Genomic DNA, 27804 nt, shown 5'->3' on the forward strand with positions numbered 1-27804 from the left:
GGATTTTGTGAGCAAACAACTTGTGGGAACAAGAATCAACTTGCATAGGAAGGTAAAACACGCATAACTTCAAGATTTTAAGCACATAGAGAGGAAACTTGATATTATTGCAATTCCTACAAGCATATATTCCTCCCTCATAATAATTTTCAGTAGCATCATGAATGAATTCAACAATATAACCAGCACCTAAAGCATTCTTTTCATGATCTACAAGCATATAATTTTTATTACTCTCCACATAAACAAAATTCTTCTTATTCGGGATAGTGGGAGTATCATAAGAGACTCGAATACTATAAGTTGTTTCCACATTAGAAGAGTATTGTTCAGAAAAAGGGTAATCATAATCATGACAAGTTTTATAAATATAGTCATCACTACTTTTTATAGCATATGTATCATCACAATAATTATCATAAGTAGGAGGCATGCTATCATCATTATAAATTTGCATATCAAAACTTGGGAGACTGGAAATATCATATTCATTAAACGTAGCATCCCCAAGCTTGGGCCTTTTCATATCATAAGCATAATCACTCTCATCACTAATTGTATGGATAGCACCAATAGTATAGCAATTACCATATTCTTCCAACCAAGTGCCAAAAAGATTTTCAAGATCATAAGAAGTATCATTATCTTCCACAATTATATTTTCATGAGGCACAATATTAATAGGAGCAACACTATTTGGGGGAGATATCTTTTTACCTCTCTTCCTTTTTCTTTTCTTCTTCTTCACCACATCATGTGTGGGTTCAATCCTCTTTTTGGAGCTCCTTATTAATGAGGTTGGTTGAATAGGAGGCTCCTCCTCGTTACCTGATTCATCATAAGACATAATAGGAGGATATTGGGAAGTCTCTTCCCTTTCATTAGTATTCTCTTCATCTTCTATTTGTTTTCTTTTCTTTATGTAATTGTCAATATAAGGATTTTCAATGCAATTTACCGCACAATACATATAAATTTCCTCTAGATCAAATCCAAGAAGTTTATAACGGGCAAATTCTGGAAGATAATTAGTTATACGTTTCATTTCTTCGTAACCCATAAGCAAACTAAGTTCATTATGATGTGCAAGGGAAATCAAGTCATCACAATTTTTGGACACGATACGATCATGAAACAATTTGCATTGGGTATTGAAATGATCGTGTTCATTGCAAAGCTTACAAGTATGGCCAATATAATTTAAATTTTCAGCACATTCATCTAGCCTTTCTTGCAACAATTTAGTTTCTAAGTACTCATGCCTCTTGCAATATCTATCTTCCCTATTTGGTGGGTGCGTACAAACCCAATGTACTCCACAAAAATTAACATGTTTATAGGAGACATCATCACTAGTGCAATCATCATTAGTATCATGGATATTCAAAGAATTCGTACTAACAACATTGCAATCATGCTCATCATTCAAAGATTTAGTGCCAAACATTTTATAGATTTCTTCTTCTAGCACTTGAGCACAATTTTCCTTTCCATCATACTTACGAAAGATATTAAAAAGGTGAAGCGTATGAGACAAACTCAATTCCATTTTTTATATAGTTTTCTTTTATAAACTAAACTAGTGATAAAACAAGAAACTAAAAGACTCGATTGCAAGATCTAAAAATATACCTTCAAGCGCTAACCTCCCCGGCAACGGCGCCAGAAAAGAGCTTGATGTCTACTACACAACCTTCTTCTTGTAGACGTTGTTGGGCCTCCAAGTGGATGACCTAAGGTTTATCAATCCGTAGGAGGCGTAGGATGAAGATGGTCTCTCTCAAGCAACCCTGCAACCAAATAACAAAGAGTCTCTTGTGTCCCCAACACACCCAATACAATGGTAAATTGTATAGGTGCACTAGTTCGGCGAAGAGATGGTGATACATATGGATGGTAGATAATAGTTTTTGTAATCTGAAAATATAAAAACAGCAAGGTAACGAATGATAAAAGTGAGCGTAAACGGTATTGCAATGCGTTGAAACAAGGCCTAGGGTTCATACTTTCGCTAGTGCACGTTCCCTCAACAATAATAACATAATTGGATCATATAACTATCCCTCAACATGCAACAAAGAGTCACTCCAAAGTCACTAATAGCGGAGAACGAACGAAGAGATTATGGTAGGGTACGAAACCACCTCAAAGTTATTCTTTCCAATCAATCTGTTGGGCTATTCCTATAAGTGTCACAAACAGCCCTAGAGTTCGTACTAGAATAACACCTTAAGACACAAATCAATCAAAACCCTAATGTCACCTAGATACTCCAATGTCACCTCAAGTATCCGTGGGTATGATTATACGATATGCATCACACAATCTCAGATTCATCTATTCAACCAACACAAAGGACCTCAAAGAGTTCCCCAAAGTTCTACTGGAGAATCACGACGAAAACGTGTGCCAACCCCTATGCGGAACCCGTAAGTTGATCACCAAAAAATACATCAAGTGAATCACGTGGTATCCCATTGTCACCACGGATACGCACGGCAAGACATACATCAAGTGTTCTCAAATCTTTAAAGACTCAATCCGATAAGATAACCTCAAAGGGAAAACTCAATTCATTACAAGAGAGTAGAGGGGGGAAGAAACATCATGGGATCCAAATATAATAGCAAAGCTCGCGATACATCAAGATCGTATCATCTCAAGAACACGAGAGAGAGAGAGAGAGATCAAACACATAGCTACTGGTACATACCCTCAGCCCCGAGGGAGAACTACTCCCTCCTCGTCATGGAGAGCACCGGGATGATGAAGATGGCCACCGGAGAGGGATTCCCCCTCCGGCAGGGTGCCAGAATGGGTCTAGATTGGTTTTCGGTGGCTACGGAGGCTTCTTGCGGCGGAACTCCCGATCTATTGTGCTCCTTGATGTTTTTAGAGTATATGGAGATATATAGGCGGAAGAAGTACGTCAGGGGGGCCGCGAGGGGCCCATGAGGGTGGAGGGCGCGCCCAGGGGGGTGGGCGCGCCCCCTGCCTCGTGGCCTCCTCGTAGATCCCCTGACATGCACTCGAAGTCTTCTGGGCTTCTTTCCTTCCAAAAATGAGTTCCGTGAAGTTTCAGGTCAATTGGACTCCGTTTGATTTTCCTTTTCTTCGAAACCCTAAAACAGGGTAAAAACAGAAACTGGCACTGGGCTCTGGGTTAATAGATTAGTCCCAAAAATGGTATAAAAGTGTATAATAAAGCCCATAAACATCCAAAACAGTAGATAATATAGCATGGAGCAATCAAAAATTATAGATACATTGGAGACGTATCAGCCGGCATCCATCTTATCAGATGAATGTATTATGGTTTTGACCCGGCGCACCCAATGGGTCGTGGACTCACCTTCCTCTTGTTTACAATTAGTCAAATCCACAATTGACATGGGATGATTGCAAGTGTCTTTAAAATTCTGAATAAATCGGGCTTTTAATTCTGCCCATGAGCCGATGAAATTGGGTGGCAGCCCCTTCAACCAAGTGCGAGCCGTTCCATCTAACATCATGGTGAAGTACTTGGCCATTGCTGCATCACTGACCTCCAGTAGCTCCGTGGCCATCTCATAGCTTTCAATCCATGCCCCTGGCTGTAAATCGGCCGTGTAATTAGGCACCTTTCGAGGCCCCTTGAAATCCTTTGGCAAACGCTCATTACGCAGAGCCGACACCAAGCAAGGGACACCTCCTGTCCTTGTGGCCACGCCTGCCTCAACAGAGGTCGTCGGATGAACCGGAAAAGACTGGTGAGCCGCCTGCTGAGCCGCCTGCTCAGCTGCCTGTTGAGCCGCCCGCTCAACCTCTTGGCGGATCCTGTCTTGGTCAACCAAGTTAAGAGCTCCATCACATGTCGGGTCATGCCCGCGTGGCTGGTCACGGTGCCGGGCGTTGCTTGAAATGGTTGCTGAATCTATGTGTCTGCTATAACTCGGGCTCTGGCTTGGGCGAGGGCTCGAATGAATCCTGTCTCGACTATAAGAATATGCCTCCTGTTGCGCCAGAGCCGTCTGAAGAAGTTCTCTGACCCTTCGGGTTTGAATCGCCGTTGGAGAGTCACCCTCCACTGGGAGAGCCGCCAATTGCACCGCCGCAGCGATCATGTTCTCCAAAGGGTTAGAATAATGACCCGGTGGTGTTGGTACATAAGGAGGTGGAGCAGTATTCATACGAGGAGGTTCCATCACCCGTGGCTGAACCGGTGCCCCAGCCCCGGGCGTTGCCACCCGGTTTACCTCCGGCGGGTTACTGGGGCCTGCACCGTGTGTGCGGAAGAGGTTTATAGAATCGTAAGTCAGAGGCAAACATGATTGAGCCTTCTGGTGTCTTCTCCTCATGACCTCGTTTGATGCGTTTAGATCCATCGTGAGCTGAAAAGCCTCTGATTGAATCTGCTGAGCTCGAGCATCCAAAGCCGCCCGCTCCACGGCCATCCTGACGTCCTCCGCTGCTAGATTTTCCTTGGCTTGTACTACCTCCTCACGTAAACGTGCCACTTCTGCATCGTGCTGAGCCTGATCCGCCGGGTTAACCACGATAGTCAACAGGGCTGTCATCCTATCCATGAGATCCATCAGCACCTGAGCCGGCGGGCGCGCAGGGCCTCCTGCCCCGGCCGCCGCTGACCTGGAGGTTATTGCTGCCGCAACCGTAGAGTTTTGAACGGGTTGCATGCTAGTCATGAAGATCCCTGCTCTGCTTGGCGGCTCAAAGGGGTCCGGAATACTGCTGCCATCAGAACAACCCCCAAGCCCACCGTCTTGCAATTGATACAATGAATCCGTCTCACCTGTAGACGAGCCACCGTCAGAGAAGATGGCCGTCTCATCGCCAGACACCGGTCCTTCAGAGAACTCTCCTCCATGGATGCATCCCACGAAGGTACTCTTCACGGCGGGCTGAGTCCGGGCGGGTCTCGTGCGCTGAGCCGTCTCGATGATATCGGTGCAGATGTCCGGCTCAGGGCCCGGCTCGCCGATCTGGCCAATGAAGACATGGATTCCGCCGAAGGGGACCCGGTACCCGTACTCAATTGAGCCGGCGTCGGGGCCCCAGCCAGCATCGTCGATGTAGAGCTTGCCGCGACGACTCTTTGTCATCCGGCCCACAACGTATCCCTTGAGCCCTTCGAAGTTGCCCTTCAAGAACTCAAATCCACCGTGCGCAGGCCCCACGGAGGGCGCCAACTGTCGTGGAATTGTCACAACATATGTCCTAGTGAAATGACTTAATCGTGGAGCCATCGCAACTAGGAAGCTTAAAGGGGTTAAACGATACAAAGGACACGATGAGTTATACTGGTTCGGCCCCTTGCGGTGAAGGTAAAGGCCTAGTCCATTTTGAGGTGATATTGCTAGGGTTTCGATGACCAGGGAGCAAATATGCTTAACCTGGCTCTCGATCTCTCTTGTTTCTTGCCCTAAGCTGCCACCGGGTCGTCCCCTTATATACACGGGTTGACGCCATGCTGCCTACAGAGTCCCGGCCGGCTCATACAACGTGTCCGGATCGGCGACGTATCTTACATGCCTTATATTACAAATCTATTCATACATGGCGGTTTACAATTACGGGCCTTAAGCCGCCTCTGGGCTTGGGCCTATCTTAAGCCTAACTGTGAACTGCCATCTTGTATACTCTTGGGCTTCATACAGGTGAACCGCCATTGTGGTTGACCCGGCCCCTCCTGGGCGGGTCATATCTGGTAGTCATATCCCCAACACCACCCGACATAAGTAACTGTGATCATCGCCCCACTTTTAATAAAGAAGTCACTGCTGCAAGCCAGATTGTCACACTTCAACAATTATACACGCGCACAACCTTGACGTGGACAACACCACACATCCAGACATTTAGAAACATTACAACCGAGCACTTTTCCAGCCCTCTCAGGCAATTAGTATCTCAACCGTCGGATCTGCACTTCTAGGCGTTTTTGGCCGTTGGATGCACCTTCCACCCCGCTCGGAGCCCTAAACGGACTGGGACGATGCTCCCGCAACAAAATCAGCGATCTGCTGTTGTTTGGGCCTGCCGGGCCGATGCTCCCACTACATGAGCAGTCCTCCCCTCGCCCCCACTCCCTGACGGCCTGACCTCTCGTCTCTCGTCTGGGATTCAGTTGCGCAGCCACCGCCGAAATCCCCATCCCCATCCGTGGAAGGACGCCTCTTCTTCGCCCAGCCGCCGCCATCCTCCTTCTCACGTTTTTACCCTCAAGATGCAATAGGAAGAATCCCCTCCCCGCACCCTCCACTCCACCCGATCCCTCCAGGTGCGCCGCCGCTGTGGTCGTATCCGCAGAGAGAAATAGAGAGAGGTGTGGTGAAAATGTCAATGGCGGGCCAAACGGATCGCCAAGCACATCATGCGGAGTGGAGCTACTCAGATCGCTACCCTTCTAGACCGAGCCTCCAAATCTCGCACGAAAAAAGGAGATCATGGCAAAGGAGGCGGCCGGAGTCACTTCCTCCATCCGTCCTCTACAGGTCTGTGTATCTCTCCTACTTCTGTGCATCCTCCGTCACCGACCAACCCAGTCTCATTCCAATCCCTCGTGTGCGAGTGATCGCCTGATGCGAAGCGACACGAAGCCATGCGTGCTTCACCGATCGATGCGGGGTGAGGCGATGTAGGGCTTCACCGATCGATGCAGGGCGAGGCGATGTAGGCGGCCGATGCAATGAAGGAGAGGGGTTTGGAAGCGGCTGTCGTGGCGCGCTGGTTGAACTCGCAAGGGCTACTATGTGGTTGCAGCGGACACCTCTCGGGGAAAACCTAGGCTAGGCACCGACTTCACCGTTCTGGTCCTTCGGACCCGATCTGAATCTCTTCCTGCTTGTCAAGTAGGTCGTCAGCCACATGTGCGTTGCCATCCAAGTTCCAAGATGGCCTCTGCCCTGCTGCACTTACTACACGCTGGTCGTCCTTGCCTACAGGTACATCTCAAGATGGCCGCCGCCCTGCTGCACTTGCTCCACGTTGGTAGTCGCTTGCCTACAGGTACAGTTCTCCTTCCCCCTTATGCCATATGCCTAGGCCACAGGGGAATGCCATGCTTCAGACGATGAAAACACGAGAATCATCCCAAAAGAAATGGCTGTAGACACTCTCATGCAACTTGCTAGGTCTTAGAATATCTTCTTTACGCGAGAGCTTTGACATGATACAAGGCCCCTGACAATTATCACTGATACACTCGATTGAATCATGTGAGTTCCATTGTATCTATTTAATCATTTTTTTCTACTTGTTCAAGATATTCCAAATAAACTCAAATTTCTCTTAATTCTTTTATGTAGAGTTTGATCGTTTTCTGAAGTGTAAAATTTATGTTGGTGATACTTTTTTAATTTGTTCTTTCTCTTTTACAGAATTGAGCAGAAAGAAAAGAATATGATTTTTTGTTTGCTTTAACAATGAAAGGTTCGTACTTGGAAAATACTTCAATTCTGTCACAGGAGTTGATGCTCAAGTTTCTTATGCATTTAAATCTGAGGGGAAACCACATGCAGAAAAATTCAAGAATTAGTTGTATAACCAGGCTTACCAACATCTATGTGTTTCTCTTATTTATTTTGTGCATTCATTACTATTTTTAATTTCTCTCTTCATCTCTTGAAATTAGTACAGTAACCAATCCACTTTCTGATTTGCTGTGCAGCAACTATACTAGAAGCTGGGATGTACAACGAGGATGGTTACGTGCCTCTTTTAAGTTATCCAGTGTTACATTAATTCTTTTCTTTGTACTAATTTGGTAAAAAAAGTGGAATTCCATCTTTGAAAAATGATGTTAGTGAGCATCTCAATTTAAATTTGTACATTCCAAAATAGTCAAGTTTTTTACGTAAAATTTTATTTGGCTTGCATAATTCTTGAATGCCTTCCATGGGATGACAGGAATCTTGCTCATCTAGCAAAATAAAAGATTTCGAAAAAATTGGAAGGTGGGAAAACTTGGAATTTCTCGGAGGTATTGTGATGGCGGTGCCCATGTAGTTTGGGAAATTTTGCTTTCAGCTTGGATGAAGCTTTGTCATAAATGACGGCACATATAATCTTAAAGGTAAGAGGCTTTAGTTGCTTATAAGTAATAAGGTTTATACATCTTGCGGTGGATTCAACCTACAAACCTCATAAAGTGCTCCCCCAGTGTCCGACTAATCAAACCCTGAAAGCTTTCGCTGATGGTATTTAAAAAAAGTTGTGTGGTTACAGGTTTCCTACATTTTTTGGTCACCATGCATTTCCTTCCCATTTAATAAATGAATTCGCACAAAATAAATAGTCAAATTTTAACTTCTGAGATAGGGCAAAGTCAATAACAGTGGAACATATAGTATGTTAAATGTTGATTGCTCTGGCTTACATGATGATAGATTGCTTCTTAAAAGCTCTTTTTGTACAGAGTAATGCTTATACTGGATATTTGAGGGGAGGTTTAACTCAATAGATATTGTTACAGATTGTTTTCTTCTTATTTTTTGAGTCTACCTGATTTGTGAGTTTAGCACTGTAACGATTGATATCTAGAACTCTTTTAAATTGGTGTCATAGTTGCTTTACCCATTACTAACTTACCATTCTCAAACTTTTTGTATCACATATTTTTGTGACTCTGCACTTGCCTGTTGCCTCTAGGTAAAATTTCTAAGCAGAGATAACCATTGATATATGTGTTACAATACTTACTATGAGCCATATGTGAGCCCTTTTCCTTGCAGTTTTATGGTTTTTTTCATTTTCTGTTGTCCATCAATTAGTTGAACCATTAACATGACTGCAGACTATTTCATAGGTGAGCCTGGGTCCATGACTAAGATTTCGTCCCGCTAGCGCAGCCTGAGCCCACTAAACATTACTTTTATTGTACTAGGAAAATATTTAGGCTCGGAGAAAATAAGTAAAGAATAATATTCTTTAGGTTATGAGCTTATCATTTCTAAAGCTTGGCCAGCTTCGATCATCATGACCATCTATGACAATAATAAATTGAATATTTCTCCTTTTTTACTATATTTGTAGTGGACTTATCGTTCGTATGGGTAATGTAGTTTACTAATTCCGTGAGAAGTACCAAGAGGACACAATGTTACAATTGGAACTATTTGTAGCTCTTGACTTTCCTGGTTAGGTTGTTATCCCATGGAATAACTCTCTTTGTTCTGCCTGTTTAGGATAGACTCTGACTTAACCAACTTCGGCACTCTGAAGTTTTGCTACAGTGCTCTTCTCTAGCTGCTGAGCTCCCTCATTTTGTGAGATTTAGTTAATCTATGCGTTCCTCTTATTCCACAAAGTAGAAAGTTGGCAAACTATTTGACCATGTGTACGATTACATGCAATTATGAGTACAACATTTTGTGTATTTCGTTACAGCCCAAGCTAAGATATCTTCATTTTATTATAAGATCAAAGATACATGCTTTCTTATATCATATTGTTGCATATTAATTATTTGTGCTGTACTAATGTAGGATGTGGTTGTATTTGATCGAAAGATCCAGGTTGGAAAAGGCACATTTCTTTGACAAGCACAAGTAATGGAAGGACCAAAAGATCCATATTAGGAGGACACCGTTCCAAGGTACAAGCACATGTCATGGAAGTATTGCTACCAGTGGTTGTAAAGTCCACATTTCAGTATGTGATGTGGATGAATGATGTTATATCTTCTTGCTTTGTATGTCTAATTTTATGATAGTGAATTGATGGATGTTGACTATTGGACAAGTGATGCCGATTTTTTTACCTTGCTAATTTCTAATGAGTAATGCAAAATTGTCTCAGATAAAAATGACTTTACTTTCCAATTTGGTGATCAAGAACTCCCTTATATACTTATGAAACTTATTATCACTATATTGTCAAAATAGACGGGTGCGGCAACGCGCGCCTCATGGATCTAGTATCACGTACAGGAGGAGCAAAACATGGCACACTCGCCATCAACAACAAGGTCACCGCCACCACCAAGATCCCACCAAAAAGGCCATCCATCAGGCGCAGACTACAGACTGCAGACAAAAGACCGTTGGTACCGCCAAGGGACCCAACAGGGCCATCCGACAGCCATGCTCCATCTTCACACGAGGGCATCCGACCGCGGTCCAAGACGGGACACTGAGCATGCAGGTGCGCAAAACTTGCACGAAAGCCTTGTAGACCCATTCTTCCACCGCTTTCGCCATGTGCGGTGCTCACGCCATGCAACCGATAGCACATAGTGCGTGTCCGCCGGCATTAAAACCATTCAGCTCCGCATCAAAGGCGCCTGTCCACGATAGCCACGTCATCACAGGTACGACCAAAAAAACACGGTAGCGATTGGGTGAGAGGGAAAAGGAGATGGGGGGTTACGCCAGAATTACCACACGCAGCCTTCTCTCACCTCCTCTCCCCCAGAAACGCCGCCGCCTCCTCATCTCGTTTCTTTCAGCCGCCGCCAGATCTAGGAAGCCACCGGGAGGAGAACAACCCGCCAGACGCCACCCCCGTCGACCTAACCCGCATCTCCCTCGCGCCCATCGTCCCCTCTTGGCGCCCCCGCCTCTCCTCTCCCCCATTCTCCTGCCGCATTCCATCCCCTGCTCCTCCGCCGTTCGAGTTGAGTCGTCGCCGTGCTGGGTTGGCCGGCCGGTGCCGCGCGGATCCGGTTGGACGAGGTCGTTGGCGACCTGCCGCGGGAGGGGGACAGCGGGATCTGCGCCAGGAGGTCCAGGGCACGCTGCTGCCGCTCGTGCAGCAGAACGACGGCCTCACCGACGCGTCCGGGGAGAACTGCGTTGGCCTGGTCTTGTAATGGGCAGGTGAAGTCATTTTTATGGGATGCAATAGTTCTTCATCCACTTCCACGGCCCCAAAAACAGTACGCCCCCATCTTTGGTGTGGTTTGTGCATTATTATCATGCTGAAGTCAACAGTTCTCACTTTTGCTGAAGTCAACAGCTCTCAGTTTTGCTGATTTGGTGTGATGGAATGTAAATATCGAACAGCAGCAGCCCTCACCCGAGGCGCAGAGCAGCCAGAACCAGTGATGATCGTGAGATCCTGCCGACGATGATGGAGCTTCTTAATCAGTTGGATGGATTTTATGAGCTTAGCAAGGTAAACTGACATCATCGAGTATTTTTCTTCTCTAGATGCCTTTATGCCATATATGAAAAGGAATGGATTCAATTGAAGTAATTTACTTGCCTGAATGTGTGTGTGATATGCACTCTAGCTTTCCTAGCTCCTGGGTGAAGTATGGTAGTCTCGAGACGAATTTTGCAGATTAAATTTATTCTTCATCTTTGCTTCATTGCTTATATGAATTTTCTGGATTCTCATTTGCACAACATTTTATTTTAGTCCCGTTTCTAACATTACACCTTTTTTAGATGGAACAAAAATCGAGGACTGTAGGTTTTATTTTGTCTGATTGTTGACATGCCAACTGATTCTCTGCTAGGCTTTAATTCTTATGATTACTTTCTTACTGGGCTTTTTTTTTGGGGGGGGGACCCCATGATTTTATCCTAGCCAAAAATTGCTGAGGTAGGATAAAAGTAATGGGAATCCAATCCAAGCCTAATTCTCCATTTCAATGTACATAAAATTATTGATGCATCTCCATTTCAATGTACAGAAAATTCAGTTTGATTCAGACTCCAAATCTATGAACCATTCTTCCCACATAGAGTAGAAACAGAGCCCCTATCCACACATCCAGAACACTTTTTAACTCCTAAACTTAGCAAGCAGTAACTCATGCAGTGTAATTTCTTCAGAGCTCTATCAAGCCCGACATCTAAGTGAGTTGCTTACTGCAGATTTTTGGAAGGTTGAAGGTGGAATCGAACTCCGAGCTCGAGGTTGCGCTGGTGCAGTGGTGGCTGCGATCGGGCCCGATCTAGGAAAAATCTTCCTCGTTTTTGGTCTGCATGGCGATGATCTGTTTCTTCAGGATCAGCTCGTTGCTAGAGCCGGCTCGGGACGCTTCCTAGACGACGACACGGTGAGTGGGTTTTAAATCTTTTGTTGCGCCGACCAGGTCGCATTCGATACGTATATGGTAGTGATGGACAGCTGACCGCTTGATTTGGTGTTTCTTCTGTGTGGTGTGGCGTGCGTGCTGATTTCAGAGCTTGAAGCGAGCGGAACACTGAAGGAGGATCTCGGGGATGAAGGAAGCGTCAGCGATGACCTCAGGCGAGAGGTATCGAAACTGCAAATCACTTTCCTATTTCTGCATTTCTTACTGTATGCAACTCCATTGGTATTCATATCTATAGCCTGTGGGGAGCAGCAAAAAAATGAATTTGTTGGTGCTTAAAATTTAGACTGGTCTGTTTGATACATCTGCACTGTCGAGGCGGTCTTCTTGAATAGACTCTGGGTGTTTTAGCCTAAATGGATTATTCAATGTTACGTATTATCAGTTCTAGATGAACTTTGTAGTTCGAAACGAGTTCCGAAATTGCCTGGGGGGCATGTTTAGTTTAATGTAGGGTGTGCTGCAGACCTAGAAGGAATATGTTGAAAAACTATAACTTTCTCCGTTCGTGCTTTCTTTGGTTGTGAGGATGTATATGACAATTGATTTTTGTGTATTTTCAGTTTTAAATCTAAATTTTATCTCCTGAGTATGCTTGAACAATGCATCTATTATGTAATCGGTGTGATGATAGAACTGACAATATGTAGTATAGCTTGTTGGAGTATAACATGGTCTCTTGATTTTATTTATCAAAAATCCTGGTTCATTGCATGCTTTTGTTATAGAACTCTGCTTTGCATGTTTTATTATTCTGAAAGTTATATGAGGTTTTAGCCAAGCTGTTTTTGAATTTATGATCAGGCATGTAATGCAGGTAATACTAGAGCTTCCAGCCTCCTCAGGCTGGCGTGGGAACATCAGTAAGGGCTTGGAGCCTGTCAAAGAGGAGGTACAACCTACTACTATCTGTTGAACTGAGCTGGACCTCTGCTTTGCGTTGGCAGCGACTAACTTTGCAGCTCTAATGTGTACCCTTGACTACGAGAACATGATCTAGCAGGCACCATACTTTTCTGCTTGTTAATTTGGCTAGCATTTTTGCATGTTTCAGGCAAAGAGGACACTGCTGATGAAACATGAGGCCGAGACAAAAACAAATGCCTATTGGCTCAGTTTGCTAACCCATATGCAGTCTGCATTCGTGCCGAGAAAGGTATTCTATATGTGAGGCTTATAAGTGCATATTCTATGGGAAACTAGAACAGAAATAAACCAACTCTCCAAAGCCTGTTTTCATGGACACTCCGTGTGCATTGTCCGTGTGCCACTTCTACTGTGGTGAACTATACGTAGTTACTCTGACTAGATTTTCTTGATGCAAGTTTTCTAGACGAACTTTTGAAAGCCTGCTGACCCACGACCATCTCGATGATAGTTATGATCACATAATTCTGGGTTGAGAAGTTTGTTGATATATCAAAAAGTTCCAGGGGTTGCCATATGAGTAACTGAAGGAAAATAAATAAAATCTATGTTCTATGCTCTTGGTTATACTCCACCTGGCTGCAAGTATAATCCTTTGGCTTGGCTGACAGTTGAGCATGCACGTAGGGCAGTCAGTATGTTTACTGAATTAAGTATAACTAAACCTTTCGCTTTTCTGCCCCCCACACCACCACCACCACCACCACCAAAGAAAACACAATAAATGCATATGAAGATAATACTGACATGGCGAGGAATCTTCCTCTGTAATTCGGGCTCTAGGGCTTTTCTTGACCATGCTGTATACACGAAATTTTTAACAACAGTTTGCTTTACATGTATTTGCTAATGTATGATTAAATCTGTATTAGTTGTATTTTTTAGCGACATTATTATTTGTTGGATCCCAATCCATATTTTATCCTTCTTTAGTCTTTTTACTACTATTTTCCATACTTGTGTCATTTACTCTACCATTGTTTCTTCACTGGCCACACCCGTGCTGGTGCCGTCGCTCACGCTCCACCTGAACAGCGGCAACTAGGAGCTGCCGCGTGGGAACTACGTGTTCGAGGAGCAGGTCATGTGCCTGGTGCTAGACGTGATGGCATGGGATCAGACCGTCATTACCAACTACCAGCAACAGAACGCGCAAATCGTCTACGGCCTCGGCATGACGTGTTGCCCTTTGCGCCAGCGTAGTGCAACAAGCTTGCAGCGTTGCTATATTATTTTGTAAAGAGATAGAACTTGTAGTACTGATCATGTGAAATGCGCCGATGTGGTAGGCAACCATCTTTTTTGAATGAAATGTATTTTAGATTGTAAAGCTGACCAAAAAGAGCTGTTGAATGGGCGTTATCCTACCTGGCACCGCACAAACTTCCTCTCGGAAGGCGCCACAGGTGGCGCCCCAACCACTAGTAATGTACAATAGCCGAGCAACCATGTGCTACCACCCGTGTGGATCCATCACTGATGCTCACATTATATCTCCCCACATGTCTAGAGAACTAGGGCGGCAATCGCCGCCACTGCTGGCCGGTTAGGCAGGATCTATACTATTGTTGACCATTCGCCGCCGCATGTGGCTGCAAATGCAGCCACTACACACCTGGAACATCACAAAGGAGTCAGGGGCGGAGTCAGGATTGGGCCAAGCCCCGGGGCCCAGGCCTGCTACAGTGCCCTAGTGTCGCTACACTGAACACATCGTTTGTTCTTCACGCCCCAGGTCCAGCCCCCCGGGCCTGGGTCTTGGATCCGCCACTGACTAGAGTTACATATACACTTGAATCCTATAGGATTAAGTAGAGAGTGTTTAATGCCACAACGAAAACAAATGAATTGTAAAAAAAAGGATTGCAATGGATGCTAGATTTACTATGAAATGTAGTACACATGAGTTCTTAGAAAAAAATCTTATAGGATCCAATACTATGAACCAGACGACCAATGCAGGAAAAAATCCTAAGGGTTCCTGCGAATCATAGGCAGAGCAGCCCTCCGAGGTATGTGTGATATGGAACTTGGAACCGTTGAGCCCCACATGACATGCCACACCATCAAAAGAAAAGGGTACTAGAATACACTAGCAAGTGGCAAAAGCTTCAAAGCTGGGTCACTCGATTTGATGCGCCGGCCTGACCCTCCCCGGAGCACAACTTCATAAAAACCTCCCTCCCGCGCAACCTGGGAGAAAGGGTAACCGCTCCAACAAAGGCTGCCTGCCAATAGATCAAGAGCATCTCCTCCTCCCTCTCCTACCCCCTCCAAAGAAAAGCATCTCTCGCGGCATAGAATAGATTCATCCACACGCATACCTAGCCTCGATCTTAAACTACAGTGGCTTGTGGGTTTTCTCCGCCGCCACGCCATGGCTTCCCTGCCTCTTCTTCCTCAGGTCCTCGTCCCCTTCCTCGTGCTGCTCTGCCTCTCTCCGGCCTGCGCTGCCCGGAGGGTCTCGGTGGCGGTCTACTACGAGACGCTGTGCCCGTTCTGCTCCGGCTTCGTCGTGAACGAGCTGGCCAGGATCTTCCGGAACGGCCTCTCCTCCAATGTCGACCTCCGCCTCGTCCCTTTCGGCAATGGGCGCTTCTCGCCCGACGGGTCCATGACCTGCCAGGTCTGCTCCCCATCGTAGGCCTCATGTCCCTAACTACGAGTTCGTTTTATGCATTGCCTCCTCGAAGTATTCACCTCTGCTGGGTTTCTTGATTTTGCAGCATGGGGAGGATGAGTGCCGACTCAACGCGATACAAGCTTGCGTTATCAGTGTCTGGCCTGATGCGGTAATGCCTCTTCATGCATGTATCCTCTGTTTCTTTTATCCAACAGTCCAACTCATGCTTTAGCGTGTAACAATTCAGTAATCATCCATCTATGATAAATCTCTCGAGCTCATCTGTCCCTCGGAGAAACTGAATTTAAGGCAGTGCACTAAGTGTCAGTATGCTTTCTCCTGAATACATACAGGAACGGCATTTCCCTTTCATATACTGCATCGAGCATTTGGCCCTGACTCAGAAATGGGGCGCGTGGCAGTCGTGCTTTCACGAAACTGGTCTGGCCTCTCAGCCTGTCTTGGACTGCTACAACTCAGGATACGGCAGGCAGGTGAGCTGAATTGTTTGTCTTGACCAATGGCAGTTGAGACTGTACAATCATCTGCTAAGAAACCAATTGAGTTTGCAGCTTGAACTCCAGTACGCGGCAGAGACGAATGCTCTCCAGCCCCCACACAAGTTTGTGCCTTGGGTGGTCGTGAACGGGAGACCCCTTGGCGATGTGAGTTGCCGCTTACTTTCATCCGAGAAACACTTTCCTGAATCTATCGGTCTGATTTAGCGTTACCTGTCATTCTGCAAGGATTACACCAATTTTGAAGCCTACGTTTGCAACGCTTATGACGGCGAACTTCCAGAGGCATGCAGGGGAAAGCACCTGCAAATTGTTCAGCACAAAAGAGCAAGCCCAGGACACAAGGTTTGCCCCGTTAACTGAACTGTCAACTGATCTTTAAAGTTTCAGTATAAGATGCTGCATTTCAGCTGGCCTACTGGGTCTAGATGTACCGATTTACAATCGGAATCGTATTTGCTTCTGCTGAAAGGATTGCGATGGCAGTTTTTCCTTTTGTTTGCGATGACAATGAACATTGATGCACTTTGCCCGACAAGAAGTTGCTTCCAATTTATGGAAGCCTAGTTTTCTTCTTCTTTTGTTTTTGGGCATGGGCACTTCACTTCGCATTGTTATATTCAGAGACATGCCTGATTGGGTTTCATGTTCTTATAACACAGAGGAATCCAAGAGAGATGGCCATTGTACTTGCTTTTTGCATTGCTCTGTGGTTCTGAAGCGATACTTCATCAAGATTAACCCGAACTTTTTCGGAGGCAGGTCAAGATAGTCCACTAACAAATAGCAGTAGCTGCATATATTGAAACGGGAAATTGTACATCCTTTAAAATAGTTATTATTGCTTTCATTTTATGCAAAAAGGCAGACGCTCTGGTCAATTCATTATTAAGATAGGAAAATGGGAGAATGAGCAGAGTTATTTACTAAAGTGTAAAGAGCAAAGAACAATTTTAAAAAGGAAGAAAATACAAGAAAGACGTTAGATTTCGGGCATGAATGCCAACGACCCATGGTTGATGTCCTCACTCAGAAGATAGTTCACATCGAGCACGGTAAAAGCAACTCTAGCGGAGTTGCCAAGTGGACGGCCTCCGTACTGTATATAGAGCATGCTCCATATTCATATGGAGATTGCCGAGGTAAAGTGCAAACACAGAATCGCCATAAAAGCCCCTTACATAATTTTTTCTCCCACGTGGGACCGGTTTGTCAATGGCTAGAAGACACCATCCTTCCTCACCTCGATAATGAAAGTTTTTAAACTAGGATTTCAACATGGATTAACAAAATGGATTTCAAGAAGGATTACAACTAGGATTTGAACAACCTTGGGCACTACGATTCTCTACTAAATGAACCAGGAGCTCTTCCTCCTCTAGAAAGTGACATCATAGGCGGGCAGACCGGGTGAGGGGTCAGCTGCCGCGACTTTTGCCGACCACGCAATCAATAAACACTTGGGCATCCTGGATGCGGGATACAACCACATTTTTAAGGTCCAAGTGAGTGCGGCTTCCATTTCTATGCAAGCATCTGTCGAGATGTGGTCGAAATACTCGAGGGTTGCGGGGAAGCGGTTGCGGCCGACAACTGATTCAGCCTTATCGCGTGTGTCGTCCTCGACCCACTCGGAGTAGTCACACGCACTCTCCCAGAAATCTCTCTCGGTGCGGTCCTCTTCGGTCTCGTTGAGGAAAGGTCCCCGAGAGTGCGCAGCCACACCGACATGGTCGATGGTGGTGATTGTGGCGGCGACTGGGAAGGGCGAAGAAAGGGGCAGGGTCACGGCCGGCCTGGGCATCGATGAGGGTGAGTGCGGTGGCAACGGCGATGGTGGTTTTATATACCCGCGAATGAGCGTGTGCTTGCTCCCGTAGGAGTTGTTGGGATTCCCCCAAGTGTATGGGCGAAGTAGAACAATAGCAACTATTTCCATTAGTTAGAGAACCAAGATTATCAATTCAGTAGGAACTTCTCCCAGCAAACAAAGTAAGCAATACCTGCACACAACACTCAGAACAACTTGTCCCCAACACAGCAAGAAGATTGTCAAGCCCCTTGCCTCGCAAGTCACAAGATTAAACGCAATAGATAGAGATAATTGGTAGCAAAGTACAATGATAACCGTAACAATTGTGTAGAATAGACCTAAGTGGCCATAGGTTCACTAGTGACATCTCTCTCAAACAAGAAAATGACATGGTAAAGAAATTACAGTTGGGCATCGATTAATATTGCAATATTTATGACTATGATCATTTATGGCATAATCTCATATAGACATTACGTCTGTGATAAGTAGACCGTTAATCCAACTGCATGTACTACTAGTACTCTACTCTAAAACTACTATCCAACATGCATCTTGAGGTATTAAGTTTACAAGAAACAGAGCATCACAATAAGCAAGATGATATAATGCAGACATCAATCAGTATGACGAAACACCATCGTTTTATCTTCAGAGGCAACAATACAAATACGTGTCTTGTCCCATTCCGTCACTGAGATATAAAGCACCACAAGATTGAACCCACTACGAAGCACCACTCCCTCTGAAGAAAAACTCATCAAACTTGGCCAAAGAAAATAGATAGATTAGAGAGCATGCAAAGCTATTTAATTATACCAAAAAGACCCTCAAAAGATTCAACTGATTTCAATGAACAATCTGATTCATAAAGTGATAATCCATCATGTCCCAACAAACACACTACGGAAATACATTGAATTGACCCCGATCATGTGAAGCAGCTCACGGGAACATGGTGTTGAAGATCCAAACAGAGAGAGAGAATAATCTAGCTACTACTATGGACCCTAAGGTTCTGATGGAACTACTTACACACAGTTATAGAGGCAATAAGGTTGATGAAGAAGCCTTTGATAATGGATTCCCCCTCAGAGCTCCGGAACATAACTCTAGATTGGATCTTCGCGAAATAGGAACTTGTGGTGGTAGAAAAATTCTTCTAAAAATATGGCGGGAGGTTTCGGTATTTATAGGATTTTATGGCAATGGAATGGACGAAAGGCGATGCAGGTGGGCCCCATATGACTTAGGGACGACCCTAGGGCAGGGGCATGCTAGGTGGCCGTGTGGGGCCCCTATGGCTCCTCTCGATCTCTCGCTAAGCTTCCTAGGTCCATCGTTGCTCGAAAAAATCATATTAAATCGACAAGTTATTTTGGACTCCGTAGATATTGATTTTCCTATAAAATCAAAAGCATGCAGAAACATGAATTGACACTAGTCACTAAATTAATATGTTAGTCTAGAATAAATATAAATATAAAAATATACAAAAATGATACTCCCTCCATTCCACAATGTAGTGCTTCCTTTATCCACGTGCTTCAACTTTGACCGTAAATTTAACTATTAAGACCGATTGCGGCAGGAGCAAAAATTATATCAGTGAATTCGTATTCGAAAGAAGTTTTTAATTATATAATTTTTTCTCCCGCCGCAGTTGGTCTCGTTGGTTAAATTTATGGTCAAAATTGGACATCGGGAAGCGCGGGCGCACTATATTTTGGAATGGAGGGAGTAATGTATTACCATAGAACAACCAAAAATTATAAATCCGTTTGAGACATATCAGCGTGCTCCAGCGGAAAACATGTGCAACACATGACATCGACCTTTAATTGGCGCTCTTTCCTGATGGAAAAGCGGTTGTAACATTGGCAGGGGCAGAAGTGGCAGCCGTACGAGACGGTGACAACGCCATTGACCGGGTTGCGTGCGGGAAGAAGAATCCGGACTGAGACTACCCTCCCGCTCGAGCGGTTATGGATGGAGGCCGCTCCATATCAATGCCCCGACTCCAAATATGGAGGCCCACATGCTCGATATGAAGCGCTCTCCATAAATTATGGTGATCCAAAGGCATATGACGACTCTGTAATAACTAACAGATAAAAAGATGTTTCACCCTAATGTATGTTAGGTACTTAGGTTCGATATTATAAAGGAAAATAGCCAGAACAATGGAAACGACCAATAAAATTAAAATCACATTGAAAGTCAAACTAGCCTTCTTCTTCCTTGGGTTGATTGTCGTCTGCCAAAATCGCACTGAAGCAACAATAAAGAAAAGGAACACCTGTAAACGCCCATTGCTATATCAGACCTTAAAGATCGTAATAGCAAGTCACCGCTTGGAACGAGATCTAGAAGTCGCTGAAGAAATATCATTGGAAGATCACCACATGCAGACTTGCAATCCAACACCAACAATCCATACATTTCGAGACCCCGGACTATGCCTCATAACATGATGAAAGAAGATGTCAAAGTCACTAGACCAATAGCCAACCAATTGATGTCCTTCGTAGACACACCAACTGCCAAGATCTAAACATATATGAACAGATCTAGCGACACAAATTCCCAGATCAGATGTCATCGAGGTAGGGAAAGGCCGAAGATACATTATTCAAACACAACGACATTAACTCATCGATGCCGACAGAGAAACAAAACCTAAGGAAAGACAAAAGAAACAGACCTCTCTTGCCACCGACGAGGCTTCTAGACCGTCGACGAACCGAGATGGCGGCAGCAGCTAGGGCTGGGAAGGGCCAAAGGGGTGTTGAAAATACTATAATAAGCAATGAAACATGTATTGGTAAACAATATGGCTCAATTTGTTGGGCACCTAGGCCGGCCCATGTCCGAGCGACCTATTTTTGAAATTTTATTTACTTTTTTGTTTTCATTTTTTCTACTTTAAACAATTTGGGAATTCAAAAAGGTTTGGAAATTAAAAATTGAGAATTTTGAAATAAAATGTTTGTGGATTCAAAAAATGTTCGCGATTTTATAAATAATGTTTGCTTATTCAAAAGGCGTTCAAAATTTTGAAAACAAATGTTCAGGAAATCAAAAAATGTTCATGATTTTTAATGGAATTAAACAACTTTTAGCCAATTCAAAAAATATTCATGAATGGAAAAATATCCTAAAAATTCAAAAACTGTTTGTGACTTAAAATAGTTATTCATTCTATAATTTTTTGCTGATCCTAAAAATGATCATGCATTTCAAAAGATGTTCGTGAATTTCAAAAAATGTTCCACCAATTTCCAAAACAATGCTCATCCATTCTAGAAATGTTCGCCGATTCAAGAAAATTATTTAAAATGCAACATATTTTTTAAAAAATGTTTGCAAATGGTATAAAATGTTCATGAATTCAAAAAATGTTCGAATTTTTTTAAAGTGTTCATGAATTTGAAAACTGTTCATGAGTTTAAAAAAGTTCGTAATTTTTTTCTTCCGTTGCAACACACGGGCCCTTTTTACTAGTAAGTAATAAGTAATAAAACATGTTTTGGTAAACTGACTCATGTGTGAATTAAGAAAAATGGAATCCCGGAGAAGCTCTCTTGTTCCTGCTCGGTCCTGCCGTTCAGGCCTGATGGCCAACCAAAAATTGCCCACACGCCGGCATGCAAAAATATCCCAACAAACAGAGCCGACTAGGCTCACCTTCCTGGCCTCCCTGGCCCGTGGGTCCTCACTTCACTGAAACCATCCCGCGCCACCGCGCGCCCCACAGCGCCGCACCTCCTTCCCCGGCCACGGCCGCCGTCCCGGCGTCCCCCGAGATCTATATACCTTCTCCCCCTGCCCCTTCCCGCTCACTTTCCGCAACTCCGGCTTCCCGTCCCCGCACGGGAAGCAGAGGAAATGGCCATCTCCTCCGCCCTCTCCGATCGCAAGCGCCCCATCGCGATTTCCGTCGCCCTCTTCATCCTCCTCTCCTCCCTCTTCCTCCTCCTCAGCCCCGCCCCTTCCGCTCTCCCCTTCTTCTTCTCCCCCACCTCCCGCTTCTCCTCCTTCTCCTCGCGCGCCGCTCCAGCGCCTCCCCAAACCCCACTGCCCATCTCCGCTTTGGCGCCGCCCCAAACCCCATTGCCCGTCTCCTCTCCAGCGCCTCCCCAAACCCCATTGCCCGTCTCCTCTCCATCGCCGCCCCAAACCCCAATTCCGGTCCCCGCCGACGCATCTTCACACGAAACAGCATCTGGCGGGAGCAGCAGCAGCGCCGCCGATCTACCCCGACCAGAGGCTGCCGCCACTGCAGATGTCGCCGACACCAACGCAACCCAGCTGGGTCACGGCACGCTGCCCGCTGCCGCTGCACAAGTGAGCACATCGGTCGACACAAAGGAGATCACCGCCGGCGTCTCGGGCGGACGAGGCGCAGAGGGGGGCGGCGGGGAGGAGAAGCCGGTGGAGGCACCGTCGTGGGGATTGTGCGCGGTGGGGAGGCGGGTCGAGCCCGCGGACTACATACCGTGCCTGGACAACGTGAAGGCCGTCAAGGCGCTCAAGTCGATACGGCACATGGAGCACCGGGAGCGGCACTGCCCCACGAAGCCGCGCCCGAGGTGCCTGGTGCCGCTCCCCGCGGGGTACCGGCTTCCCCTGCCCTGGCCGCGCAGCCGTGACATGGTGAGGATGCCTGCTTGTCTTCTTCGGTAAACGAGGAAGCGGTTTCGCAGCTTGTTTGATTATTGAACAATGTAGTAGTGGTACTTTAACATGGCTAAGGCGTGCTCTCATGCTCTGATTAATTAATACTCGCTTATTCCACAAGGTAGCTTTGTGCTGTGGTTTGCTAGTGCTTGCTCGCTTATTCCACAACGTAGTAGTAATTTAATATTGCTAATTTGTGATCTTATGTCCGATTAGAGGCAGTGTTGTCCTGTGTGGTTTGCTAGTGCAGTTGATTGTGAGGAGAAATGTGCATATTTGCACATCCTCCAAACACAGTAGAGTGCTCTGTTGGGATTGTACCCTTTATTGTCAAATCTTGTTATACCGTCCTACTGTTAGTTTCAGGTTGGAAGGGTGTATATCCTTTTGGTAATACTTATGAATCACCCTTTTTAACTGCTTCTTGCAAACGACCTTTGCCACATGGTTACATGTGTATCCACTAGATATTCGGGCATGTATAATAACGTACTTAGGCACTGATTCTTCTATGTTCAAGCTTGCAATAAGCTAGAGCATGTTCTTTTTTATATAACATGACTTGTAACCTTGTCATAGCATATTCCTTTTGCAAATTTCAGATTTGGTATAACAATGTTCCTCACCCAAAGCTAGTGGAATACAAGAAGGACCAGAACTGGGTGAGGAAGTCTGGTAATTATTTTGTCTTTCCTGGAGGTGGAACTCAATTTAAAGCAGGTGTGACCAGATACATCCGATTCATTGAACAGGTATATTATTTTGTGCCCTTTACTTGCTTTTGACCTCATGAATTTCCATTGAAGTTGCATATTTATGATGATAAATCTATTTATTCACATTCTTGGTGATACTTAACTTTTAAGACGACTGCACACCATAAGTTCATTGTTTCAGTGACATGCTTCTAAAATCAACATCAAATACATGGTGCATTTCCCCTTTCTAGGTCTCCTTTTGAACTCTTAAGACTATTTGTATTTCCGTTATGCAAGTAATGGAAAGGGGTTATGCCCGGCTCAAAAAAAACATGGTGCATTCCTATGATTATCGGTGCAAGTTCTTATTTTATGGCTTCAGTATTGCTAATATAATAGCTCCCCTTTTTGTTTGCGATATCTCACAGCTTGCAGTCATTCTGTTTCAATAGATAATGCCACAAATTAAATGGGGAACTCATGCAAGAACTGTGCTGGATGTTGGATGTGGTGTTGCCAGCTTTGGTGGATACTTGCTTGACAGGAATGTCATTACTATGTCTATTGCCCCAAAAGACGAGCATGAAGCTCAGATACAATTTGCGCTAGAGCGGGGAATTCCGGCATTGTTGGCAGTGATTGGAACACAAAAACTTCCCTTCCCTGATAATTCATTTGATGTGATCCTGTAGGGTTCACTGGTATGCTGATGGCAAGTACTTTGAACCATTCCTGCTATTTATCTTGTGTAGTTTTGCTACTATTTATTTTCAAGGTTCAGCATTTGCGGAGGAAAGGAATCTGCTCCCAGGATCATATGATCCCATGTTTTGGTTTTGTGTAATTCGAAAAAAAATCATGGATATAAAACATGTGAGAATATGTGCCATGCAATTCCTGTGTAAAAATATGATCACACATGTACTCTACAAAAATATACTCCCTCTGTAAAGGAATATAAGAGTGTTTAGAGTAGTAGTCAATACACATCTTATGTAATTTAAGTCTGTTTTTTTTTTCATTTTGCAGTGCATGTATTATCATTATTTTGCACAAATTATTGCATTTGCACATATCGTAATGTGCTCTAAATATATGAGTTGCTTGAGTATTTTCGAAGTGCAAATAAAAATGGGTTCCATATGATTCCAGGAGCATCAAATCCACCTCTTTTGCCCGCCTTGCTTTTTTTAGTTGGTGGCTTGGTGCAAGCATTTTTAATTTACAATTTTACTACCTTGGGGCGTACAGGTGGAAAACCATTGTTGGAGCTCAATAGAGTACTCAGGCCTGGAGGATATTACATCTGGTCTGCGACGCCAGTCTATCGACGTGGCAAGAGAGATGAAGATGACTGGAATGGTTAAGATCTATATTTTCCCATCATAATGATTGTTATCAACATAAGTTTTCAGCTTACTATTAGCGTTGAACAAAGCCTACTATTAGTGTTGAACAAATTATGCATGTTTACTGAACTGGAGATAATTTGTCTCTGGCAAGGTTTCATGATCTCTAAGCATATATAATAGCACCATATACAAAAATTATGATCTCGTATATACTTTCATTTTGTTATATCAACATGCAAAACCGTTTCTTACCGTCTAACTAATAACATGAATCCATAAAAAACAATGGACAGACAATGAGGTAGCTGTGTCAGTTGATGTAGTTCATTAGTTAATTCATTCAAGACATATGAATGGTAGTCATCTTTTCAGTTAGACAAGTGGTAAGTGGTAAGACTTTCTAAAAATTGGACATCATTTCCACTAAGGTTAATAAAACAGGTTTGCATTACTACCTAGGAGCTAGAATTTTTGTATTTAGGCCAACAACCCTGTCTATTTTGCATCCATGTGGTGATCAACTTCTTGCTAATTCGATGTGTTCAACTTCTGGCAGCAATGGTTACTCTGACCAAATCAATCTGCTGGAGGACAGTTGTAAAATCAAAGGATGTTAATAGGATTGGAGTTGTTATTTACCAAAAGCCAACCTCAAATTCTTGCTACACTGAGAGGAAAAATAATGAACCACCTCTATGCTCTGGGAGCAATGGCCGCTCTCCATGGTACATTTTCTTCGGATAACCTTTGGTTCATATAATGTCACATGCAGTTCAGGCTTGTAATATATGCTAGTCTTATACTCCCTCTGTCCCAAAATATAAGAACGTTTTTGACACTACACTAGTGTCAGTGTAGTGTCAAAAACGTTCTTATATTATGGGACGGAGGGAGTAGTTACCAGTGGTTAGGATCATTCTGTCGGATGGATTGATGCATTGGTGGGCCATGTATGATTTGTGCCATGTGAAAGTAGCTGGCTATGGAGATATAGGCATCAGATAATATTTATGGTAATGTTCCTTTATGCCAGTGATATGATAAATACTAATGTTCTAATGTATCCTATTCAGGTATACTCCTCTCGACAGTTGTCTCTTGTTGCCTGTTCTGTCAAAGTCAAGTGAAGGAAATAGTTGGCCCATATCCTGGCCTGAAAGGCTTAACATCAGATCTTCAACTTCATCTGAGAATTCTTCTACTTGGTTTTCTCAAGAAAATTTTGATTCTGATACAAAAAACTGGAATGGCCTTATTTCAGAAGTATATTCCAGTGAATTTGCAGTTAATTGGTCTAGTATTCGGAATGTTATGGACATGAATGCTGGCTTTGGAGGGTAAGGAAACTCAGTTTGTTCCTTTATGCAATAGACTTTTTTTTAACAAGTCATGACATTCATATATTTGGTGCTTCTGCTAGATCCCGTTGAAGATGTTTGCCCTTTGTTTGCTGAATAGTGTAGACTGTTAGTTGGTTTATATTCTGACTATTGATGAGCACAGTTAAGGCACTGGACCCAGTACTTGTCATTCCTTATTGAGTATCTTTTGGTTGCAGAAGACAGGAGGATACTGTTTTTACTTATTCTCAGCAATGAATTTAGAAAAAAAATGGTATCTAGTTGATTGCCACTAGATTGTTAAATTAATGACCCATCTTTAAAGCACATACGACATGTTTACATGATTCCTGATTTCCTTTGGCTGGTTGCGTTTGCTTGAAGTATAGCATTTTTTGTTTTCACAGCTCCTAATTTCCTTCAAAATGCCGACCACTCTAGTTACATGCTTCGTTTCATGTTAAGATATTTATCAAAGTTGATTTCTTATTCCAGATTTGCAGCATCATTCATTGATCGACCTTTATGGGTGATGAATGTTGTACCCTTTGATCAGCCAGACACTTTGCCTATCATTTTCAACAGAGGTTTGATAGGTGTATATCATGACTGGTGTGAATCTTTTAATACATACCCACGAACCTATGATCTTCTTCACATGAGCTATCTCCTTCAGAGCCTCGCAAATAGGTACACTAGCTTGCCTTGAGTCTTGAATAACTGGTACTGTACATTATAACATTCTCTTCTATAGTTGTGCAAGCAAGCTTATGCCTATGCCTATGCTTTTGTTTTAGGTGTGATATCATTGAAATAGCAGCGGAAATTGACAGGATACTTAGACCTGGTAGATGGTTTGTGTTGCAAGACAATATTGGAATGATCAGAAAAATGGACCGCGTTCTTCGCTCTCTGCATTACAAGACCGCTATTATGAGGCGGCAATTTCTTGTTGCCAGGAAGAGTTTCTGGCGCCCTGACAGTACAGGCTCTTAATTGCGATGATTCATGCTTCTCCTTCAGGTGATTGGTAAACAAGCGTACTCTGACAGCACAGGTTCTTACACGTGGTGATTCCTGCTTTTCCTTCAGATGATTGGTAAACAGGAGATCCCTGACAGAACAAGCTCTTAATCGTTGTGATTCCAGCTTGTCCTTCGGATGATTGGTAAACCAAGTGACCTGATTCTTTGAATTTTGATTGCATTGATTCTTTGTGTAGCAGAGATGACACTCGGCAGCCCCCATGTAAAGGATCTTTCTCGATTTGTTTGCAGTTAGTGCGATCTTGCCTTTGATTTTGCTGTGCAGAGATTTTTTGTAACACAACTTAAGCCTGTGGCTATAGCAATAGAGTACTACTGTAGCAAATAGTTTAGTGGTAACAAGTTTGTGGGTGCTGGAACGGGAGCATGTCTTGTAGGACCATGCTTCGCTGATTTTGCATTTCAGCAATAAATTTCATTTCGTCCTTCAAAGTACTCCATCTTGTGCCGTCTGTCTTCATTATTTATGAACTCGTGAATCAGGTTGTTGAGCGGTGCATTTCAAGACAACTTTCTCTATGTCCAGAAACTCATTCAGAGTCTGCACAGGGCCAAGAAAGGTGCAATCTTCCTGAAGTTGGACATTGCCGAGGCTTTCGACTTCGTCAGATGGCATTGCCTACTCGAGGTGCTCTGCCACATGGGTTTTGGTCAGAGATGCATTGCAATATCACTTTCCCCCACTTCCTCCCAGGTAATTCAGAATGGCGCACCTGGGCTGCTGTTCGACGACGCTTGCAACAAGGCGACCCCCTCTCTCAATT

General features: G+C 44.2%; 2 protein-coding genes across 9 annotated transcripts; both read left to right on the plus strand.

Annotated features, from left to right (window-relative positions):
• The first annotated feature begins 10104 nt into the window (after nucleotides 1-10104).
• Nucleotides 10105-17087, plus strand: LOC125545184 (gamma-interferon-responsive lysosomal thiol protein). 6 transcript variants are annotated; one of them, XM_087513413.1, is made up of 12 exons: nucleotides 10105-10873; nucleotides 10954-11112; nucleotides 11820-12004; nucleotides 12132-12205; nucleotides 12861-12935; nucleotides 13098-13199; nucleotides 14006-15596; nucleotides 15697-15762; nucleotides 15947-16087; nucleotides 16166-16258; nucleotides 16340-16456; nucleotides 16774-17087. In XM_087513413.1, the coding sequence occupies exons 7-12, from the start codon at nucleotides 15348-15350 to the stop codon at nucleotides 16828-16830; spliced, it is 723 nt and encodes a 240-aa protein (XP_087369539.1). In that variant the 5' UTR covers nucleotides 10105-10873; nucleotides 10954-11112; nucleotides 11820-12004; nucleotides 12132-12205; nucleotides 12861-12935; nucleotides 13098-13199; nucleotides 14006-15347; the 3' UTR covers nucleotides 16831-17087. The 6 variants fall into 6 exon arrangements, with proteins under 6 accessions (XP_087369539.1, XP_087369540.1, XP_087369538.1 ...); XM_087513414.1 differs by having other exon boundaries at nucleotides 11001-11112; nucleotides 12848-12935; XM_087513412.1 differs by having other exon boundaries at nucleotides 11004-11112.
• A 4514-nt stretch (nucleotides 17088-21601) lies between these two features.
• Nucleotides 21602-27472, plus strand: LOC125545186 (putative methyltransferase PMT23). Of its 3 annotated transcripts, XM_048709067.2 has the most exons (8): nucleotides 21606-22580; nucleotides 23207-23356; nucleotides 23755-24014; nucleotides 24554-24664; nucleotides 25211-25379; nucleotides 25728-25991; nucleotides 26490-26684; nucleotides 26792-27472. In XM_048709067.2, exons 5-8 carry the CDS (start codon nucleotides 25213-25215, stop codon nucleotides 26988-26990), a joined length of 825 nt encoding a protein of 274 aa, XP_048565024.2. In that variant the 5' UTR covers nucleotides 21606-22580; nucleotides 23207-23356; nucleotides 23755-24014; nucleotides 24554-24664; nucleotides 25211-25212; the 3' UTR covers nucleotides 26991-27472. The 3 variants fall into 3 exon arrangements, with proteins under 3 accessions (XP_087369544.1, XP_087369545.1, XP_048565024.2); XM_087513418.1 differs by lacking the exons at nucleotides 25211-25379; nucleotides 25728-25991; nucleotides 26490-26684; nucleotides 26792-27472 and having other exon boundaries at nucleotides 21602-22580; XM_087513419.1 differs by lacking the exons at nucleotides 24554-24664; nucleotides 25211-25379; nucleotides 25728-25991; nucleotides 26490-26684; nucleotides 26792-27472 and having other exon boundaries at nucleotides 21602-22580; nucleotides 23731-23865.
• The last annotated feature ends 332 nt before the right edge of the window (nucleotides 27473-27804 follow it).

This window comes from Triticum urartu, chromosome 3A (genome assembly GCF_056163025.1).
Source record: "Triticum urartu cultivar PI428250 chromosome 3A, HENAU_Tu73, whole genome shotgun sequence".
Classification (NCBI taxonomy): domain Eukaryota; kingdom Viridiplantae; phylum Streptophyta; class Magnoliopsida; order Poales; family Poaceae; genus Triticum; species Triticum urartu.

Bases quoted from the DNA above. Each gene is read 5' to 3' on its own strand.
- LOC125545184 (XM_087513413.1), top strand. From the start codon at position 15,348: ATGGCTTCCCTGCCTCTTCTTCCTCAGGTCCTCGTCCCCTTCCTCGTG. The intron at 15,597-15,696 runs GTCTGCTCCCCA...TTGATTTTGCAG, and splicing joins ACGGGTCCATGACCTGCCAG to CATGGGGAGGATGAGTGCCG. The intron at 16,259-16,339 runs GTGAGTTGCCGC...TCATTCTGCAAG, and splicing joins ACGGGAGACCCCTTGGCGAT to GATTACACCAATTTTGAAGC.
- LOC125545186 (XM_087513418.1), top strand. From the start codon at position 21,813: ATGGCCATCTCCTCCGCCCTCTCCGATCGCAAGCGCCCCATCGCGATT. The intron at 22,581-23,206 runs GTGAGGATGCCT...TGCAAATTTCAG, and splicing joins GGCCGCGCAGCCGTGACATG to ATTTGGTATAACAATGTTCC. The intron at 23,357-23,754 runs GTATATTATTTT...CTGTTTCAATAG, and splicing joins ACATCCGATTCATTGAACAG to ATAATGCCACAAATTAAATG.